This window comes from Manacus vitellinus, unplaced genomic scaffold (genome assembly GCF_001715985.3).
Source record: "Manacus vitellinus isolate BGI_N305 unplaced genomic scaffold, ASM171598v3 scaffold_5_pilon, whole genome shotgun sequence".
Taxonomy (NCBI): domain Eukaryota; kingdom Metazoa; phylum Chordata; class Aves; order Passeriformes; family Pipridae; genus Manacus; species Manacus vitellinus.
The window spans coordinates 36,879,146-36,900,930 of record NW_021940682.1 but is presented as its reverse complement, the minus strand read 5'-3'; the positions used below and the strand labels follow the sequence as shown (position 1 = coordinate 36,900,930).

The window sequence follows — 21,785 nt, the reverse complement described above, 5'->3', positions numbered from 1 at the left end:
TAATTCGTTTAGCTGTGAAAATGTTATTTGCTTGGGTTTTTTTCTTATTTAGATTATCTTCGTCAAAGCTACGGGCTGTCTATGGACTTAAACTCACCAAATGACTATAATAAATTGGTGCTTTCACTGTTATCTGGACTCCCAAATGAAGTGGACTTTGCAATTAATGTGTGTACTCTTCTTTCAAATGAAAGCAAGCATGTTATGCAGCTTGATAAGGACCCTAAAATCATCACTTTACTGCTTGCAAATGCTGGGGTGTTTGATGACAGTAAGTATGTAACAACATTTTTGCAACAGAAAGAGTCACCAGTGGTAGGATCTTTCACAATCCTTGATAATTAAAATGTTAATAGCTTATATCACTGTAATATACTTATATCTACTTTTTCTTTTTACCTTCTTCACAATTACAGGTTTTATCAGGCATTACAAATACCTTTTCAGTTTGGTAATTTAAAAGAATTATTTAACAGTTTAGTGAAATGTAAGAATTAGCTTTTTGTTGATAGGGTTTAACTGTTCAGGATGCTGAATTAATAGCATTGGATCTCCATCTGTTTGTAGTGTATTACTACTTCCTTCTGAATTCGTAGGACCATGCTGATTTCATAATTCTTTTCTAATAACAGTTGCAAATTTAAAAATCTGCAAATTTAAAATTGAAAAGTCTGAAAACAATGACTTGCTAAAATTTTTATCCTGATACTTCACTACACATTCAACTACAGTAAAATTCAGAATATAAAACTCATGAGATAAAAACCTCTAATCTGATTTTCAGAATTAATGAATGTGTTAGCACGTAAAATTTATAAGAGTCTATTCCATCAAAATACTACAGTATGTGAAATAAATTCTTCTCATATTTTTTCAGTGTGGCCTCCATGCCAAATTATTCCTTGTTAATTGTTTGTTTGTCTTTCTGTCAGGAGAGGGGGCAGACAAAAAATAAGTTAACCTAAACTATCGTAAAATCATAACAGCATAGCTCTCGTCTTGAGGTGCTGAGGAAGTATTTACAGGTTTTATGTGCTTTTTGGGGGGATCTGTTTGTTTGTTTGGGGGGATATGTTTGTTTGTTTGGTTTGGTTTTATTGGTTGGGGGTTTTTTTATATTGAATTTCAGAAATTGCCACAATAAGAAATTGCTCAAAGGAGCCTTTTCAGCTAAGCATAATTAAGTCTGATAGTATTGATTATCATGTCTGTTTGATTATCAATCTACTTTGCATGTGTAAGCATAAACATAGTATGGTATGTCAAAGATTCTATTTTAAAGTTCTGGGGAAGAACCAGTGTTAGCCACTGTGTACTGTTTGTTTGGGTTTTTTCAGTCGTTAGCGTTTTTACATAATGATTTGTAGCATTAGTTGTCCCCAGGATTACATTGGTGTCCTTCGGCTTCTCTCTGCTCTTCCAGTTTGTACACGTGCCCTTCTGGTACCGTTAGATCGTGGTACAAACATTTGGTGTTTGCACCTTGTCCAGTCACACGAATTTTTGAAGGAAAACATTTGAAAGGAAGCTAAAGGGAAACTTAGTCCTGCATGTCAGTGATTCAGAATGCTTGCTTTCTAGATTTTTGGGTTTACCATCACTCCCCTGTTTTCATCATAGACGTTCTGTGGATTTAGGAATTTTCAAATAATTTAATCAAATTTTATGGTACTATTTAATGATTTTTTTGGATGTTGCAAAGGTAGACAGTGTTTTCTGGAGTTCTTAACTTGAACTTTGAGCACAGATTTATTCTAGAGCTTGTCTATATTAGTGTTTCTTATATTGAAAAATATTTGAGGTAAAGCTGAGAGGAGTGATGAGCATGTAGTGGGTTCACTTCTTCCATTCCCTGGGGAAAACTTCATTTTTACCTTATGTGATTATGTCTTCTGGATAAATCCAGAGATGTGTCCTAGCAGCATTAGGAGGACTAATTGGGACACATGGGGGAAAGAAAGCATGAAGCTTTGATTTGAAATACTTACGTGCTTTTATATTATAAATAATGAAGGTAAATCTGTGAGATTTGATGATTAAATGAAATCTCTAATTAGTAGATTCAGGTAGTTTGAAAATACTGTCACAATAATTCCAGGTATCAGTGAACAATAGCTTATTAATTTAATACAAGTTTTAGATTTTTCTTGTCTATAATTAAAGTTTTAGCATTATTATTTAAAATGTAGTGCTTCTAGGTAAAATATTTCATCAGCTTCCTCTCCTCCTCCCCTTGAGGTAACAGTTCGATTGCAGATGATGGGGCAACCCCAGGGGCTTGGGGGTATATAGTATGTTCAGTTTGAGAGCTGCATAAGCCTTGGTTTGGATTCTATAAATTATAAGATGATGTGGTCTTGGAATTGAGATTTGTAGCCTTTTTTTTTTCAAAACAATAAAATATTATGACTCAAAAAGTGAAACTTAAACGTGTCATTAGTTCATTACAGAATTATTGCAAGACAAGAGTTTATTTTTGGATTGATTCAGCATCTGAGTCACATTGACTGAGTCTTTGCTGCTTTCAAGGAGTGGTAATTAGAAAAGTTGTGGCAGTGGCTCCATCAAACAGTCAAGAACATCCATTACTCATCCTGGTTAAATACTGACTTTCAACTGAGTGCTGTCAAAATCTTACTGCTGTTAAGATTTTTTAGAAAACAAGTGGGAATTTGTTTAATTACTACAGTAGTGTTTGTGCTTACACAGTGCACGTGGAAAGCAGTTGTTGATGTCAGGGTGAAAATAGAGCAGTCATCTTTACTCCTGGAAAAAAGATCTGGAAAAGTTCCCATGTGTTTTTTTTAAAAAGGGTTCATGAGCAAGCCCATTACTTATGAACTCCTTACTCTCAATTTAAACTGTAAAACTGCAGTAGCTGTTGATTAAGTAACAAGAGAAATTTCAGTTGGTTTATGCAGTATTTTTTAGAATAAAAAGGAAACACTGGAAGAGTCTATAGTGTTGTTGAATCTTTATTTAGTTTATGGATTAGGAAAAAGTAAAAAATTGTTCATTTTTTATTTTACTAAATTCTGCTTTTTGTGCTTAAAGCTTTAGGATCATTTTCTGCTGTATTTGGAGAAGAATGGAAGGAGAAAACTGATAGAGATTTTGTTAAGGTAATTTAAAAATTATTAAAATAATTTTGAACTGCACATGGTGGGTATCAAATTCTTTAAAAAGATTGAAAGTTCTAAGATACACTAGCACATGTCTTTAAAATTACTCTCAACTTTATTCCTTTGATTTAAATATAATAGGACACTAAATCACAGTTGTCTTAAAATGCTTGGATAAGAAGGAAGAAATGTATTAAGAAAAAAAACATGTAGGCAAATGAATAAAGGTTTTCATGTTTCTTTTTATAAGAAAGCTAATAGGTGTGATGAAAAGAAAATTGGTAACATATTTAACAAGGGGTAGCAATGCCTTTTTTTTTTTTTTTAAACTGCCATGATCAGTAAAGAAATGTTCTGGATTATGAAAACTAAGACCATAGCATAAGGAGCATAGGAGAAATATTTGAATAGGTTAGCCATGTTGCAGGTTTGTTTCAGTTAAACTTTTTGCACAAGGCTTTTTTATCTTTCCAGTAGAGGGCATGAGCTACTATACAGGTAATGAAATGAGGTAAAAATAAAACTAACGTTTCTTTGTATAAATGCTTATATATTCTAGATGAACATTTTGAGGTGAATGACAGCATGAAATATAACCAAAAGAGATTTGACATTTCAGCATATTTACTATGATACAAAATTGCCATAAATTAAATTACAGGTCATAATTTATGTGGCTAAAATAGAAGACAGCTAGATTAAAATATATTTTGATAGTTTGTGCTTTTTATTAAGTAAAAATGTAATGAGATAGTCTGCTGAGTGCCTTAGGAAGCTAGGTTTCTGTTCAATTCCATAGTTGTTTCATATACTGAAATATCTGAGCAGTATTACAGAGCAATATTTGTCAGGAGCTTTTTCCATGTGTACTTTGTTCTATTTTTATGTAACTCGGTTTGGGAACAAGCTGGACCATAGTAGTGTTGCTGAAATACTAGTGAATAGATTCCCTAATCAAAATTTCTTAAGTAAACTTAAGAACAAAAAAGCTAAACTCTCATATTTTTGGTATATGGACTTGAAAACGTGATCCAAATGTACTGAACCTAAGTGTAAAAAAAAGTGGTGCTTCATAATCTTCATTTCCTTTTTCCATTGAAAAAAATATATCCAAAAGTACTGTAGGCTGTGTTCTGGTTTGTTTGGGTTTTTTTTAAAGCACTTAGCACTTCTGTGTTGACTTCACCCTAAACTGTCACAGACTGTTGCTGATCTAGAGCAGCAACAAGCACCATGTTTAGATATGTAAACATTTAAAATTACACAGAATTCTAATTTATTATATGTTCATTAATTATATAAACTTAAATAATTGTGATAAGGGCAGGTGATTCTTACTAATGTTTTTAACCAAGTGTTAAGTAGAATCACTGTAACTGCAATAAGGTTTACTAATAAGAAACTTGGATGCTCTCCAAGATCTATTTTTTGGACATTACAATGTGTATAGTACCACATGTAGTGAAATACTGCTGAAAGCACATGTAGTGAAATACTACTGAAAGCAAGTCAGAAATACTCTGAAAGCATGTTGGAAACTAAGACCAGATCTAAAAGTGTTTAGATGGCAAGAATGCAGATTTTTCAGAGCATCTCACTGAAAGCGTTTGTTTGACTCTACTACTAGGAGTAATTTATTTTGTATTGCAGCTGTGACTGTGTCAAAGTGGGAATCGGGGGAAGCGTTATGGGAACTTTGTGACGTAAGAGAGAGATATTTGGTTGTCAGCATAGAGATTTATGTATCTGGTTTTGTTTATTTTTTTTCTAATATTCTTTTACAGCTTTAAGGTAATAGAACGGCTGTTGAATAAGTGTCCCTCCTTTCACTGTTCACATTATCATTTTAAATTAATTTTTTTCTTCATTTTACTGCCAGTTATTTGTTTCTTGATTTTGTAAGGTTATAATTACAGTTCATTTCTCTTCTATAATGGCAGCAGATTAGAAATTTGTGCAAATAGGAAAGTGGAAACAAATTTTTAAGTGGGAGAGGAAAAAATGCAGAATTACGAATTGAAGTATAGCAATGGCATGAACACACAAATGTTAGAGATACATAGAAAGGAGGGTGAAGAAGCAATTCCTTAAACACATGAATTGTAAACTAATAGGAATTGAATTGATACTGGGGGTAATTTTAGAATTATGTACTTATACCAAAATGTTTTGTGGAAGTTTTTAATGTTTGCTTAAAACAAGCTTGATTTTATTTTTAGTCTCTTAATAATATTATAATTTTAAAATTAGTTTTCAGTAAGGAAAAATGGATATGTGTTTTTCTTCACTGTTTTTCTCTTCATTCTGTATCTTTGCATGTGGAGTGGTACAGCATCACTGTTTGTATTTCTCCCACCCTTAGATATCTACACAATACTGTTTGTTGTTTGGTATTCAGTCAAGTCTTGAATTTTACTGTAAAAAATTTGTAAATTGTTTCAGCACCAGTTCTTTGATATTATATTCTGCTGTTCTCTAATTTTGACTTAGAGTCTTTCAACATTACATTTGGTAGTGTCATATTCATGAGCAAAGGACCTTGCCTATTTAGTTGTGTCCTCCAGTATCACTACTACTTCACTGAAGGTGAAGATGAAAAATGTGTTTCTTGATACTAAACTTCAGTTACTTTTCTTTCTTCCCCCCACCCCCAATTCTTATTTCATTATAAAAAACTGGTAGAAAAATTTGTAATATTCTTACCTGCAGCATTACATATTTTCTGTAATAATCTTATCTGCAGCATTATGTATTTTCTCACTTTCTACAGAGCTTCCCTTTAAACTGCATCAAATGTTTTTACTAGTCAGTGAACTTGTTCCATTAAGTGTCTGAGTTTGAGTATCATTTAAGTTGAACCTGCTATTACCTCTTATATCTATGGTAATTTGTGGCGTTCTTCCCTCTTCCCATTCTTCCTGGTGCTGTCAATAAGCTTAAATCTCTAGTTACTTGGAATGACTGCATGTCCTTACTTAAGGATTAGAACAACTGGCATTTAGCCAGTATTTCTTGTTTGTTTTGTTGTCCCATCCGCAAGCTCTGATGGCATCCTGCTCAGATGTTCTCTCATCTACTCTGGAAGCTTTCCCATTTTTAACTGTTTCACTTAGCTTTGAATTTCCTCGTGTTACCAAGGTTCACTTGTGAGTGTAGTTCGCTTTCAAGAGTGATTTGTTTATATAGCATGTTTATAATTGGATAGATTTAGCTGTTTTTCCAGGTATTTCTTCTATGTCTCCAGCAGCTGCCCACTGTCTGATGTGTAGTGTATGAATAATTGCATTACATTTCTTCATGCACTATTCGCTTCTGTTTACTTCAATTTAAGGATTTGGATTTCGTGTTCTTGGACTTCTTGAGGCCTCCTCTAGCTGTAGGGTTCCAAAATCCACATTTATGCAGCTTTTCTGCCTTTTTATTTTGCATAATGCTTCACTTCTCTGGTTTCCTTTTTTATTTTGTGAATTTCTTATTTTGTTGTCCAACTCTTTCTTTTTTGTATAAATTTAAAATACTTTACTGTGCATTTATTCTCTGAATCTTTTTCAGATAGTGTTGAGAGATCCTTATGCACTTAAATACCTGAAATACTTGGCAAACATTACTTTTCTTGTCTCTCACAGTGATCTGTCAAGCTGACTTGACTCCAGTTGCTCTTGTATTTTTCTTGGACAATAAGTAGTCATACTGTTGCTACATTGTATGTTTTGTGAACTCAAATGTCCGTTGTTTTTATGGACAGTAATTTGGTTGATCTGATTTCCAGTGAATTCTATATAATCCTTTGCATCTTTTTTCCAAAGGAATTTGGCTACTGACAGTAATCAGATTGTGAATGTGAATCGAGTTCTTTACCTTTGTCCACCATCTCTTAGCATGTGGATGTCGTGTGGTCAAGCATTATTTGGTTGCTTCCACGTTTTAGCTTTATGTTTCTATTACCAATGTGTTACCATGATATAAATATGTATATGTAGGAATAACAATTGATAAAAACCTTGACTTTTTCATCCTGTCTTGTTTATTTTTTTTGATATGTAGTATCAGATTGTCCTTCTAGTAGGGAATAAATAACTGCTTGTGATGCTAAACTGATTTTTTCTTGCCTTTGTGCTTTGTGTTTTTCAAAACAATGCCCAGAAAGCTTAACTTGAATAATCATTTTCCACTTCTGCCTTCCCTCTGGGCAAAAAAAAATAAATTGTCGTGTTTTGCCTTGTTGCCATGTAACACATAGGCCAAGAATGTATGTAAGTTATTTAGTTCTGTTTTCCACCTTGTCATTTGCTGCCCGCCCCCATCCTTTTTGGGGATCTTTCCCACTTAGGCAGAAACCAATTTTTGAGTGGGCTGAGAGCAATCAAAGCAGTCTGCTTAAATGCAAACAAGAAAGTGATTCAGGCCAGCTCTTGAAAGGAATAGAGACTGCAGACTCAGCTTAAGACGCCTGAACACCCTTAGAATGTGCAGAATGACAAGATGGAGATCACTGTAGTGTGAGGATAGTTCTGAGATACGGAAACTGTACTTCACCAGAATCACAGAGGATAACTTTTAGAACAAAGTGCAATTCTTTTTTTATTGCTGGTTTTTCCCTACTGTGTTGCAAGGGAATTTGTAACCAGTTAGGGAATGGAAAGTATGATTTACCTTCTGGAAAATCCTGGAATCTGCTTTGGGTTTCTTGATGTCTGTTGTCTGAGTGAAAGATACAGAATTCATATTCAGTTTTAATTCTGCATTATTGTCTGTGTAGGTGTCAACTGAAATCTGTTTGTCCTAGCATCTCTCAATTATTATTTTATATTTTTGTTTAGTGTTTGGACGACCTAATTTTATGCCTGATAATTTGATTGAGACTTTGACTGTCATAGGCCAGGCTGACTGCACTTTTTAAAATTCCCTGCATGACTGTATGTGCTGTGCACAAGAGTATTGCTTCAAGCAGTTTTGTCATTGGCTGAATGGAACAGCAACTTTTCTGAGGGAGTTATTTAACTCTCATATGTAACTGTGCCTGCTAGAAGATAGCTTGTTGGAATCAAAGGGAAAGCTGTTCTACGTTGTTATAATAATTGCAGACAGGTGCCACTTTCTGTGGCTGGGAACTCACCTCAGCCATCTCTGGTAAGGCTTTTGAGTATTCTGAAGCTCAGTACAGCGATACACGCATATCAGGCTTCTATCTGTACATTTGTTGTTGCGTACTTGTCAATTGTTGCGTGCTTGTCAATGGCTAAAGTCCTGGGAAATCCTGCCCCCTTTATAGTTAGCAGCCCATCTCTGAAATATGTGCATTAAATGCCACACAAAATAGTTTGTCTCTTAGCTGCTTGGAATTCTGAACACATTACTTACCAATAAGGTATTTAAGTTACTGGTTGTTCAGTGGAGGATGTAGGATAATATTTCTCAGTTCTTTGGTGATAATGCTGGAGCTTTTGCAGGATGTTCAAAATTTTAATCTGCAAAGTGCTCACAGGAAGCCTGGTTTGGTGCCTCAGTAGGTATTTCGTGGTTGCTGAAGCACCAATGACAGATGCTGGCTTTGAGAATACAAACCTACAGTTCTGAGCAAGCAAAAAACTCTGGGACACTTCTGCAGGTAAAGCAGTGTTCTTGCTGAGCATTATCATTCACAGTGCTTCTGTATGTAGAAATAAACAGCTGAGAGGAAAAAAAATACTGTCTTAAATTGTTGTCTTTGAAATCATATTGTCTGTGTATTCGTGTCCTATCCCGCAGGTTCTCTTCCTTAGAGATTTAAGAGCCTTTCCAGATCTCTAGGACTCAGAAGAACTGAGGCTGTGGGGGACTCACAGTTCTGGTGTGCTTCGTGTAGGTGACAGGGTTTGTTTGTATGCTGTAGACAGTCCTGAGGCAAAAATTCTCTGCTTGGAGAGGTTAGCATCTTATGCTCGCAGCACGACTGTATAATAAAGCAATTTGAAGAATAACAGTTATGTCTAAGCACACTTTATTTGGTGCCTTGGTGTATATCATTTTAACTTACAGAAAGGAGCTATGTTCTGAAAAAGATAATCTCATCTGAGTTGACAACTAGCACTGTTTGACAGACTGCTTCTTTATGAAGGGGAGACTTTCTCAGTTGTTCAAGCAACTGTCATGGATCTGTTTATTCTGCAAGTTTTAGGTGAGATGTACAGTTTTCCAACAATGTATTCCTGTCTTCATCTTTAGCCATAGCATTTGGAGGCTTTATCTTTAGCAGTGTCTGTAGCATCTTCATCTGCAGAAAGAATTTAGTCCTCATTTTCCACCCCTTTGAGAACATGTCCAGGGTGATTTGCTTTCTAGATAGAAAAATTTCCTTCCTTATGATTTTATGTTGCCAGAGGTTTTTAATGTTTAATTTTAAACTATACACTGAGGTGGCAAAATGTGGATTATTGGAGGATTTAACTGGCAAAATGTGATGATGCTGTTCTGATGTGTGACAGCAGTTTTAACAGTGTATTGTTATTGACTTTGGCCTCTTTCAAAGAGATTCAAGTTGAAGACTTCCAATATATTTGTTCAATATTCATTTATTTTTTTAATCCTTAACTAATTAAAAAACTGATCTGTAAAATAGCGTTTGAGGTTTTTCTTTTAAGTGGCAGTGGCAGTGAAATGTGAAGGCTTACTGTGTTCATTGGTTTTCCAAAAGGGACATCCTAAAGAAAAGTACTGACTGGTATGTTTCCAGACAAATATTTCTATGTGCTTTTTAAAATAAAAAGCTGAAGCCTCTTCCTTAAATAATATCCTTCTCTAATAGTAAAGGCCACTTAAAATGAAGTTCATTTTGCATGCCTTGGTCTTCTGACTCTTCACGAGAGCCTCAGTATTAGTTAAAAAAATCTTTTTGTAACAAACAGTAAGGAGTTAGACTTCTTTCAGGCTGTTCTTGTCTTTGCTAAAACAAGGTAATAATCCTTTCTGTTCAGGTCTTTACTAAACAGTACTTGGACACCATTTAGCAACATTGCATTTCCTTCCAATTTAGAAAATCTGTAGTATTGTATTTTTCAAGAAAATAGTAGTGTCAAGCTTGGTCTGAGTGCTGTAATTTAGTAATTACTTTTGCATAGCAAAATTTCTCCTGCTGTTCAGCTGGTTGTACTTCCTTCCCTTTTTATCCAGATTTATTAGTGGTTTTATTCTGTGATTACAACCAAAAGAGGAGCTGTATTTCTTTAGTGAGTAAAAAAGATGGTCAAATTTTTATTAGTCAACGGAAGGTGTTTGTTTTTTTTTTTATATGCACACTAGAATGCACATATCTATATATTTTTATATTATTATACCTCACAACGTGTATTTTTATTAGCTTGCAAACCTTAATCCCTTGATTACTTCTTGAATTTCAGCAGGACTGGCAACAAACAACCATTTGCAGATCAGGCCATATATTTCTAATGTAATTTGAATTCCAGTCTGCTTTGGTTATATTCATAAGCATTTTTCATGATGGTGGTGGTTGTTTCTCTCTTTTCATTGTTCTATGATGATGTGCAATACAGCAGCACTTTAAAAAGTCTTTCCAGAAAGAAACTTGTAGTAGGAGTCTAATATCTACTACAATTGAGAGGAGTCACCTTCTTCTGCTTTAGGAGTTCACTGTTTGTAGGAGGTAAAGGAGGATGAACTGTACTTTTATCCTACTTAAAATTGCTGTATTTCTAATTGCTTATGGAAAGCTGGCCATAAAGTTTCAGTATGTGCTTCAGCAAAGCACTTCTGTGGGTAGTGTTGGTTGATCATGAGCACATACTTCTGGTGCTTGAAGGGAAGAGTTTCTTAATGTAAAATACTGAACATATTGTGTATCACTGCCTCTGATTACTATCAGATGAATCAAGGTACTAGGACATTTTTAAAGAACAATTACTTTAATATGATTTCAATATTTTAATGTAATGGACATAAAAATAATTAATATTTAAAGAAATATCCTCTAGAAATTAAGTATTTTTAATTCTTTCTTCAGTTTTGGAAGGATATTGTTGAGGATATTGAAGTTCGTGATCTAATTTCTGACAGAAGCAAATCTCAAGGTGAGACATCTTGATTATCTTAATACATACCTGTTGGTAAATACAACAAAGGAAGGACTAAAATTTATTTGTTTACTTTGTAGATATTCCATCGGAAGAATGGATTTGGGAATCCTTATTTCATCCACCTCGCAAATTGGGCATTAATGATATTGAAGGGCAGCGGGTACTCCAGATCGCAGTGATTTTACGAAATCTTTCTTTTGAAGAGGGAAATGTTAAACTTCTGGCAGCTAATCGTACTTGTCTTCGGTTCCTGCTACTCTCTGCTCATAGTCACTTTATTTCTCTACGGCAGTTGGGGCTGGACACGCTGGGAAATATTGCAGCAGAGGTAACGTGCTTTGAAACAGAACAGTTCCAATATAATTTGATAAAAGCATTATTTCAGTGTTAATTAAATGATTTTTATTCCTTTATCATTGGATGCAAAAGGAAATAAATTAATATCTGAATTTGTAAATAGCAATTTGAAAACAAGAACCAAAACTAAAATACAACTTATGTGTCAGAGGGCTGTAGAGAGTTTTATTTATGCCCTGTGTACTGTACTTTGTGAAAGCTAGTCATATACCACTGGATATACTGCCAGAATCACATGAGGCATCTTTTTCTTTTCAGAGAGGTTTGAATGTTATAAAATACACTATTTCAGTATGTCATGTTATTTTACAGATAAATTATATGGATTTTATAGGTATTTTATATATGTTCGGATAGTCCTTATATTTTGAAATATAATGTATGAATTTAAGTAAAATGGGTACTATCAGAGAATGAGACTGGAAGTATTGGTTCACTGCTGTATTTTGAAAAAAAGATGGTGTTTTCATTTATCATGTGCCCAGCTGCTTCTAAATTAGAAAGAATGTTACTTATGTCTGAGAGCTCTAATTGAGAAGCAGAACTAGATAGAAACAGAATGAATGACTGTGATAGCACTTGGGAAGGAATATTTGTTCTTACTCAAGTTTTGGTCTTTGTTGGATATTAAAATACATTGCGTTTACTGTTGACTGCCTGAGAATAAAGTTATTTTCCTTATTCTGAGCACTGGAAAGTGTAAATTAGACTACTGCTTCAGAGCAGAAAAGGAGGAGGGGGGTCAAAATGCTAGCAACGATCAACAGCTGACAAGGTTCTGTTTTATGAACACAAATTTAATTTATATGTGCTGCATTTAAACAGGAATATTTTGATATGCAAGTTAAGGATTTGGCCATTAGCACTATATGGATAGTGTTAGTAATTTTTTTTCTTTCTCATTAGCTTCTTTTGGATCCTGTTGATTTCAAAACTACTCATCTAATGTTTCACACAGTTACAAAATGCCTCATGTCAAGGGATAGATTTTTAAAAATGAGAGGTAAGAACTCTAGCTATTCTTGTCGTTTCATTAGAATTGTAATTATTGCTGTTTAAAACTATTTTGTATTTTTTCTTCAGGCATGGAAATCTTGGCGAATCTTTGTAAGGCTGAAGATAATGGTGTCCTAATTTGTGAATATGTGGATCAAGAATCCTATAAAGAGATCATATGTCATCTCACGCTACCAGATGTGCTGCTTGTAATCTCAGCACTTGAGGTGCTATACATGCTCACAGAAATGGGAGAAGTGGCTTGCTCAAAGATTGCTAAAGTAGAGAAGAGCATAGGTAAGGGAGAAGCAAAATCTATTGTTACTCTCCCTTATATAGGAAGGAAGACTTAAGAATGTCATGTTCAGTAGTTAAAAATGTGGCTTGCATGTGTCTGTGTGCAGCTTGGGGGTGGAATTTATTAAATTTATTTTTTGTGTCCTCAAGAAGTTGATGGTGCTAAAACTAAGGAAGCTAAAAATTCTGGGGTATTTTTTTATGCCATAAAGTGTGTTAAAAAAAAAAATCTACAGAAGCGTGCAGGGACTTGTTTTCTTTCAACACATGGCAATTTTAAAGCAAATCAGTATGTCTCAACAGCGTTCATCTTGTTCTAATATTATTGTTGGTTTTACATTTAATACTTCAGATACATTAGTATGTCTGGTTTCTATGGACATCCAGATGTTTGGACCTGATGCACTTACTGCTGTAAAACTCATTGAACATCAGTGTGTTAGCCAGCAAGGAATACTTGATGTTAGACCACAGGTAATGGATCATGGTTCTTCACAGGCCCATGCAACAGGTGTCCCAGGTTAGTATCACAGCAAGAGAACATATTCTTCTACAAAATTTCCTGTATGGCATGTATAATTTTTGTCTTCTCTAGATTTTGGATTAATTTACATAAGTAAATGTAGCATTATGCATAACATATGGTATCTTTTTCAAACATTTGTTCACAAAGCAAATATAAACCTATGTCAGCCAAAGCTGTTGTGAAACAAGCTTTGAAAGAATCTTTATATTTTTCAATTGCTAATCTGAAAATTTCTGAAAGTTATGTACATTCCTTATTTTAACTTACTGAGTGGAAAGAAGAAGTATCCATTCTAGATTGTTCCCACAATTTGCAGAGAATTGAAGGTTCATTTATATTGTGTTTTACCCTATTATTGGGCAGTAACATCCAGTACTTGATAGAATTGCAGAGATGAGATAGACACTTCGAATCATGCCTCTGTTGAAGCTGCTAGTGGCTTCTTGTTATGTGAACCAAATCGTGACTGTTGTTAGGAAGTTAGTGAGAAAGAACCATTGCAACAGACACTGGCTTGCATGTCTCAGTGTGGTTTCCAGAACAGATGCAGATACCACAGCAAAAGTGATTGGAAAAGAGTGTAACTAAGGGGGTGAACAAGAGTGAGTTGGAGGAACTGATGTAGCATTGCAACAACATCCTTTGCATTGTATTTGCATCAACTGGAAAAATAATTGCTGTGTATTTGTGCCTGTTTTGGTGGAGTATTGTCCCACTTTAAAATCATGCTCAGTCCTCTAAAAGTACTGAGATCGTGGTCATGAATCTGAAGGCAGTTGTTCACGAGGTGCACACCTCTTGATAGTCTTCAGTGACTGTGGCACTGGCGCGCCTGGCTTCACTTCGGTAACTTGTGGTGCAGATCTGTAGTCTGCTTAGGGCGCCTTTGTGACTTGTCTTAGCTGGATGTATCCTTGCTGACAGACACAGGAGAAACTGTACCAGTGGAAGTCATTCAAGAATAAAAAAAAACATTTCATCAAGTTTGGTTTTTTCTTCCCCACATTCTCTACAGCCTCTAGGACAGCACCACATGTTGCTCCACCACCAGGAATAGTAGAAATAGACAGTGAGAAATTTGCATGTCAGTGGTAAGTGTATAGTTCTATTCAAATACTTTAATGAAAAAGAAAAACAAAGAAAAATTCTGTATTCGTGTGTCACAGAATTTTCTAGTTTTCTTCTATTTACTGTTAGACTAATTTTTCTGAAAAGTATAAGGTAAAACCATTCTCTCATTGCTTTGAAGAAGTATGAAAGACAAAACTCAACCAGAATATTCAGTCTTTGTCTTTTGGTGCTTAAAATTTGATTTTTAACTCTCATCTTGATTGTATTTATTTTTCAAATTTTCAGGCAGTGTTACCTGTTTAACAAGTGTTTTCGTCTGATAATATGTTGCTGTATTACTGCACCGATATAAGAGTAATTATCCAATTCTGAAGCTAGGCTCTGCAAAAATCTGTGAACCTTGAGCAGGTTAAGGAAGATTAAAGTTTTTTCCATCCAAATTCTCTTGTTTTCAACTGATACTGTTGTCAGATATTGAGAGAGAAACTATTTCTCCTTTGGTTCTCCTGTGGACTGAGAGTGATCTTTCTGAACTAATTGTCTTATGTAATTCTACTCACATCCTAAATATTTGTATTAATTGGTTCCTGATGGGCCCTTTTGCCTCAGCTGCTTCACAGCTCTTACATTCATCTTTTGTCTTACTGAGCAGGCAAGGGCCTTCAGGGTACAGTGGGTAGAATTTACAAAGCCTAGTGATTTAGGTTATGGTTTATATATTTAGGTTATGATTTAGTTATACTGCCAGCAGAGCTCCGGAGGAAATGTTGCAGATTCTTGTAGCCGACTGATGTTCTCATGCTTCTCTTTGCACACTGCAAAGTGTTATTAATGTGCACTGCTGTGAAAGATTGAGAAATTTCACATTTAGACATTTAAACAGGGGTACCTGGAGTTAGACTCTCTGCAGCTCAAATTAGCAAGCTGTAAGTTGGCTTCGAGCCAAAGCTAGTTTCCTAGGCTGCCTCTTTAGTTAATGGAGTGGGATATTCCCCCAGTAGTAAAACAAATTACCTTCTCCCACCAAGTTTCTGGTAAGGTTACAAATTACCTTCTGGTGCCACCTTCTCTAAAAGAATCTCTAGAAGAGATTCTAGAGAACACTAGACATCTAGCTTTAAGTAATACAGTTGTAGGGAAGCTGAAATTTGTACTTTATACAAAGTGTAAAATAGAAAGTTTGGCTGCTAAATATGGGTAGGTACTGTGCTGCAACTGTGTGCTACCATCAAGTGACAGAAAATACTGAAACAAACCATAGAGCATGGTATCAGGAAGATTTGGAATGTCTCCATTGTTTCTGATCCTGTGTGCTTCTGCACCTGTCAGTGTTGAATATTACTATGTTGTACTTGATTTTCTCCTAGTCATATGTAGATATGAGGTAGTGGAAAATAAAAATTGACATATAATCCTGAAAATTCAATTTAAATACTATCTGTGCTGCCAAAAAAAAAAAAAAGGCAAATTGAGAGCCGAGTAGCTGCCTCTTTTAAAGCGTTTTCATCAATGCTAATATGGAGTGTCTTAGATTCATGTAAATTTTCATGGTATGTTTTAGTCATTACTTTCTCTTGAGAGAAATGGGAAAATGAGTAAATCATAGCAGTAGAATTTAGTTACTATCTCTTGAAAGCAGCAGAAAGGCAAATTAGTTAAGCTGACCTTCCTGTATGTATTATTAGCAAGCTTAGCTTCAGTAGGACTTGTAAGTGTGTGTGACAGTAAAGTGCTAATCACAGATCCTATTTCACCATTGTAAGTCCTGAATATCTCCAGTTTGCTGATACCAGTGATAGTGTGTCAGCCTAATATGACATACCCAACTGGGCAGTCACTTCTCTGATATGCCATATTTAATTAATACCTAAACTTTCTATTAATACAGTGTAACCTTGATTTTTTAATAGTGAAACTGTGACTCAACTGCAAGAGAAATGGCACTACACTTACTCATTAGCGAAAACATAATTTCAAGATTATAATCATATGCTCTTTTATATAGTTATATTGGGAGTGCAGGACTCTGCAAAGGAGAATGTAGTTTTCCAAAGTGTTAGCACCATATAATAGATGCTGACAACTAAGAATTTTTTTTTATTTTGTCTGAGCCTATATTCTGATGCCAGTATTTGAGCACTGAGTGAAAGTTGTCACTTGCCTTCATTTTCTGCTAGGAAGGAACTGTTCCTATGCCTTTGGGTTGGAATAATGGATCTGAGAGAAATAAAAACTGACAGAAAATGTTTCTTTCTCTCACAGCTTCCTGGTTAGAGGTTAGATGGTCTGTGGCTTTGTGGAGAGCCTGTAGGAGATATCAATACTTTCTTTCCCTTAAAACATTGACTTTCTATAAAAATTTCTGGTGAAGAATTAGCTAGCTCAGTCCATCTTTTGCTAAAGTAGACTCATTAAGGAATAAGAATAGAGCTGTGGGGAGGAGACGTCACCAAACAATGCGTTCTTTTTTGGTTTTGTTTCTGAGTATACATTAGAAAGGCATATGTCGAGACTATTTTGCATAAATAATATGTATATAAGTATGTCAATAAGATGTTGCATGTAAAACTGACTGTGTGTAGTAGGGGTCCTATGTGTTTATTCATAAGCAGTGAGAAGGAGAAAGTGAGGAACAGACATTTGACAAAATAATATACTAAAATGCTGTTTTCTATGTCAGATCTCAAAAGTCTCTGATAGAGACAGAAGTGTTTTGACAACCCTTTAAAAGTATTTCGCTTTATTTTCTTTTTGTATTTTGCTTCATAGTTTATTTTTTCATCCTCAGGTTGAATGCCCATTTTGAGGTGAACCTTGATTGCTCAGTCTCTCGAGCAGAAATGTATTCTGAATACCTCTCTACTTGTAGTAAATTAGCTCGAGGTGGAATCCTAACATCAACTGGATTTTATAAATGCCTGAGGTAAGACAAGAATTCATGCAGCAATAAAGAATCAATTGTATGTGCTCAATACTAAGCTGTAGCTTTAGATTTCTTTGAGAAAAGATCTGAGTTGTAAGGCATTCAGTTTTGGAATTTTAACTGAAAGAAATGTTTGGAGTTCATTTAATTTTGTTTCCTTCTGTTTCAGAACCTTTGATAGGGTTTCTTCTCTGCATATAGTCTTCTTCCAAAGTAGTTTTTTTAGGTTTTGTTCACTTAGCTTGTATGAAATCTTGGCCATCTGGTGAACCTGCTAGTCCTCAGTTATGAATACTTACATGCTATTGGAAAATCCTGCTGGGTTGCAAAGATGCAGGCTTACCTGTACGTAATGTAGCAGTTACTGTGCACACAAGACCAGTTAACCAAAACAAAAACATTGCAAGAGAGTTGAGTTATTATTTATTAACAGAGATTTATGTTGTGTTTGGCAGAACTGTCTTTCCAAATCATACAGTGAAGAGAGTAGAAGATCCAAGTAACAATGGTCAAGCACATATACACGTGGTAGGAGTGAAAAGGAGAGCTATACCACTTCCCATTCAGATGTACTATCAGCAGCCACCAACGTCGTCTACCCCAGTTGTCCGGGTTGATTCAGTTCCTGATGTGTCTTCGTCTCCTTTGCCAGCAGGTATTTAAATTAATATATATAAAGTATTTAATTAAACCATAATAAAAGCCAAAAGATTTTGAAAATAGTTTGAAAGTGTTGGAAGCTGGTGCCCCATGTTTTGATTGAGTTTATTCAGTAACGTGGGGAATAGTATTGCAGTATGTACTTACATGCTGTTCTAGTGTTTGATGTGTAACCCATAAACTTGCCAGTCAGCAGACAAGCCATTGTTGCTGCATCATTAACTCAGATGCTGTATAGCAGAGAAGACAAACTGCTTCATAGAGAATTGCAATTTCAAGCCTTGGATTTTTAAAAATTTGTTATGTTAATGTGTTTTGAAGTAATTTCTGCTTTGAAACTTACTGTGTTTTATTTCAACAGGAATCCCGCATGGGCTACCAAGTGTAGGAAATCACTATCAGAGGACCCCTATTAACCAGTCTTCAACTTTGACAGCAACACAGATGTCTTTTCCAATTCAAGGTGTTCATACTGTGGCACAGACTGTTTCTAGAATTCCACAAAATCCTTCTATTCATACACAACAAAATGCTCCAATGACTGTTATTCAGAATAAAGGTCCAATATCCTGTGAAGTAGTGAAGGCTGCAGTAATACAGAGCTCTGTTCCTCAGTCTGCAGTTCCTGTTACTATTGCTGTGGGAGGAGCTTCTAATCAAAATCACAGCACTACAGGTCAACAGCCGTCTGTTACTGTTGTGGGTTCTCAGACGTTGCTTCACCACCAACCTGTAATTCAACAACAGTCTCCACTGCACGCAGTGGTACCAGGACAGATACCTTCAGGCACTCCTGTTACGGTAATTCAGCAAGCTGTACCTCAGGGTCATATATTTGGCAGAGTACAAAACCTACCAGCATGCAGTTCAGCAGTTTCACAGGGTCAGCAGCTAATTAGCACATCATCACAGCCTGGGCAAACGTCATCTCAGCAGTCTTCTGCGGGTAACCAGCAACAAGATACAGTCATCATAGCACCACAGCAGTACGTCACAACCTCTGCATCTAACATTGTTTCTGCCACCACAGTTCAAAATTTCCAAGTAGCAACTGGGCAGGTAGTTACAATCGCAGGTGTCCAAAACCCACCAACATCTAGAGTAGGGTTTCAGAATATTGCACCAAAACCTCTGCCGTCTCAGCAAGGTTCATCTGCTGTACAGCAGCCACAGCAGCAGCCTCCGCCACCGTCCCAGCAAAGTGTAGTGATCGTAAGCCAGCCAGCTCAGCAAGGTCAGACATATGCACCAGCCATTCATCAAATTGTGCTTGCTAATCCAGCTTCTATTCCTGCTGGTCAGACTGTCCAGTTGGCTGGACAGCCAAGCATTACTCCATCATCTTCACCATCCCCAGGTCCAGTTGCAAATAATCAAGTCCCTACAGTTATGTCATCTTCATCTACCACTCCTCAGTCACAAGGACCCCCTCCTACTGTTAGCCAGATGCTTTCCGTAAAGAGGCAGCAGCAGCAACAACATTCACCAGCATCGTCGCAGCAGCAGGTACAGGTACAACAACCGATGCAAATGCAGGTTCAGTCCCCACAAGCTAATCCAGGAGTTGGCCAGCCCAACTCTGGTGAGTCTAGCCTGATAAAACAACTGCTTCTTCCGAAAAGAGGCCCCTCAACTCCAGGGGGGAAACTTATACTCCCAGCTCCACAGATTCCTCCACCTAACAATGCAAGAGCTCCTAGCCCTCAGGTGGTTTATCAGATGGCCAATAACCAGGCACCAGGCTTTGGAGTTCAAGGACAGTCTACAGCTCAACAGCTGCTAGTTGGACAGCAAAATGTTCAGCTGGTCCCGGGTGCGATCCCACCCCAAGGGGCCATGCAAACAGTACCCATTTCTAATTTACAGATATTGCCAGGCCAGTTGATCTCAAACAGCCCAGCAACTATTTTCCAAGGGACTACTGGCAACCAGGTTACGATAACAGTTGTGCCAAATACGAGTTTTGCTACTGCAACTGTGAGTCAGGGAAACACAACTCAAATCATTGCTCCAGCAGGAATTGCAGTGAGTGGAGCACAGACAGGAGTTGGGCTACAGGTGCAAACACTTCCAGCTACTCAAGCACCTTCAGCTGGACAATCACCGTGTACTGCTGCTCCCCCATTCAAAGGTGATAAAATAATTTGCCAAAAGGAGGAAGAAGCAAAGGAAGCAACAGGTTTACACATTCATGAACGTAAAATTGAAGTAATGGAGAATCCTTCCTGCCGAAGAGGAGCTGCAAACACCAGCAATGGGGATGCAAAAGAAAATGAAATGCAGGTGGGAAGTCTTTTAAATGGGAGAAAGTATAGTGACTCCAGTCTACCTCCTTCTAACTCAGGGAAAACACAGAATGAGGCCAATCAGTGCTCACAAGTCAGTAATGGGCCATCATTAGAAATGGGTGAGAACGGAGCTCCTGGAAAGCAGAACTTTGAACAAACGGACACACAGGAAATTAAAAGTGATTTGAAGAAGCCCCTAGTTAATGGAATCTGTGATTTTGATAAAGGAGATTGTACTCATTTGAGCAAAAACATTCCAAATCACAAAACTTCCAATCATGTAGGAAATGGTGAGATATCTTCAGTGGAACAACAAGGGAATTTGGATGCCACGCAGCAAGATACTGCCAAAGGTGATCAAGGGGAAAGAATTTCTAACGGGCCTGTATTCACTTTGAGTAGTTCACCTATTGTAAGCGGTACACAGGAGGCTGCAAAACTGTTAACCCAGCAACTTAGTGGTACCAACACTGATTTACCTAATGGACCTCTAGCTTCAAGTTTGAATTCAGATGTGCCTCAGCAACGCCCAAGTGTAGTTGTCTCACCACAATCTACAGCCTCTGTTATACAGGGGCATCAAATCATAGCAGTTCCACACTCAGGACCTAGAGTGTCCCAGTCTACCCTGTCCTCCGAAGTTCGGTCTACTAATGGCACAGCAGAATGCAAAACTGCAAAGAGGCCAGCAGAGGATAATGACAGGGAAACTGTTCCAGGAATTCCAAATAAAGTAGGAGTTAGAATTGTTACAATCAGTGACCCCAACAATGCTGGTTGCAGTGCAACTATGGTTGCTGTGCCAGCTGGAGCGGATCCAAGCACTGTAGCGAAAGTAGCAATAGAAAGTGCTGTTCAACAAAAGCAGCAGCATCCAACCACGTATATACAAAGCATGGTCACACAGGTATGTTGTGGTGTTCTTTTTATGTTTATTCTGACTGTGATTCTAATACTGTGAAATAACGTGGCTGAAAATATGAACTCGGTTAATACCTCTTGCATAGTATTTAAAATATTCAGAAAATTATGCTTTCTGTTCTTCGCAGACTAAAGTTCTAACAGTTTACATACTTCTTCAATATCAGTGACAATAGTGGAATTCAAAATTTGTAGCTTGATAATATGCAGTGAGGAAAGAACTTCTGCTCACTGTTTCTTCCCTTAAGGATTAACTGTTCTGAAAACAACCATGATTTGCTGGATAGTCTTGTAAAAATGTCAGTACCATTCTGCACTTTATTCTTGGTCACTGTGGAGGGGTGAATATGATTGTGGATTCACTGCTTTCACTACAGAAAGTATTGTTTTGTAAATTGTTGGAATATTTACATTCATTTATTATAAAATATTTGCAACATTTATTTTATCAATGAAATAAGCATTGTTTCGGGGTGTTGTGTTTTTTTTTGCCAAGCTTTGGAGAGGGTTTTTGTTTTTTTTTTCTCCCTTGGGAATCTCCTTGAGATTAAACTC

The 21,785-nt window shown here is 36.4% G+C and overlaps 1 protein-coding gene across 1 annotated transcript in view; it reads left to right on the top strand.

Annotated features, from left to right (window-relative positions):
* Positions 1 to 21,785, top strand: part of ARID2 (AT-rich interaction domain 2) — a 102,640-nt gene that overhangs the window by 57,452 nt on the left and 23,403 nt on the right. The window contains exons 5-15 of the mRNA XM_018080594.3: positions 53 to 271; positions 3,055 to 3,122; positions 11,119 to 11,185; positions 11,269 to 11,519; positions 12,455 to 12,551; positions 12,632 to 12,841; positions 13,194 to 13,361; positions 14,383 to 14,458; positions 17,227 to 17,361; positions 17,817 to 18,016; positions 18,383 to 21,216. Coding sequence (XP_017936083.1) covers positions 53 to 271; positions 3,055 to 3,122; positions 11,119 to 11,185; positions 11,269 to 11,519; positions 12,455 to 12,551; positions 12,632 to 12,841; positions 13,194 to 13,361; positions 14,383 to 14,458; positions 17,227 to 17,361; positions 17,817 to 18,016; positions 18,383 to 21,216 — 4,325 coding nt within the window. The remainder of the gene's footprint in view (positions 1 to 52; positions 272 to 3,054; positions 3,123 to 11,118; positions 11,186 to 11,268; positions 11,520 to 12,454; positions 12,552 to 12,631; positions 12,842 to 13,193; positions 13,362 to 14,382; positions 14,459 to 17,226; positions 17,362 to 17,816; positions 18,017 to 18,382; positions 21,217 to 21,785) is intronic.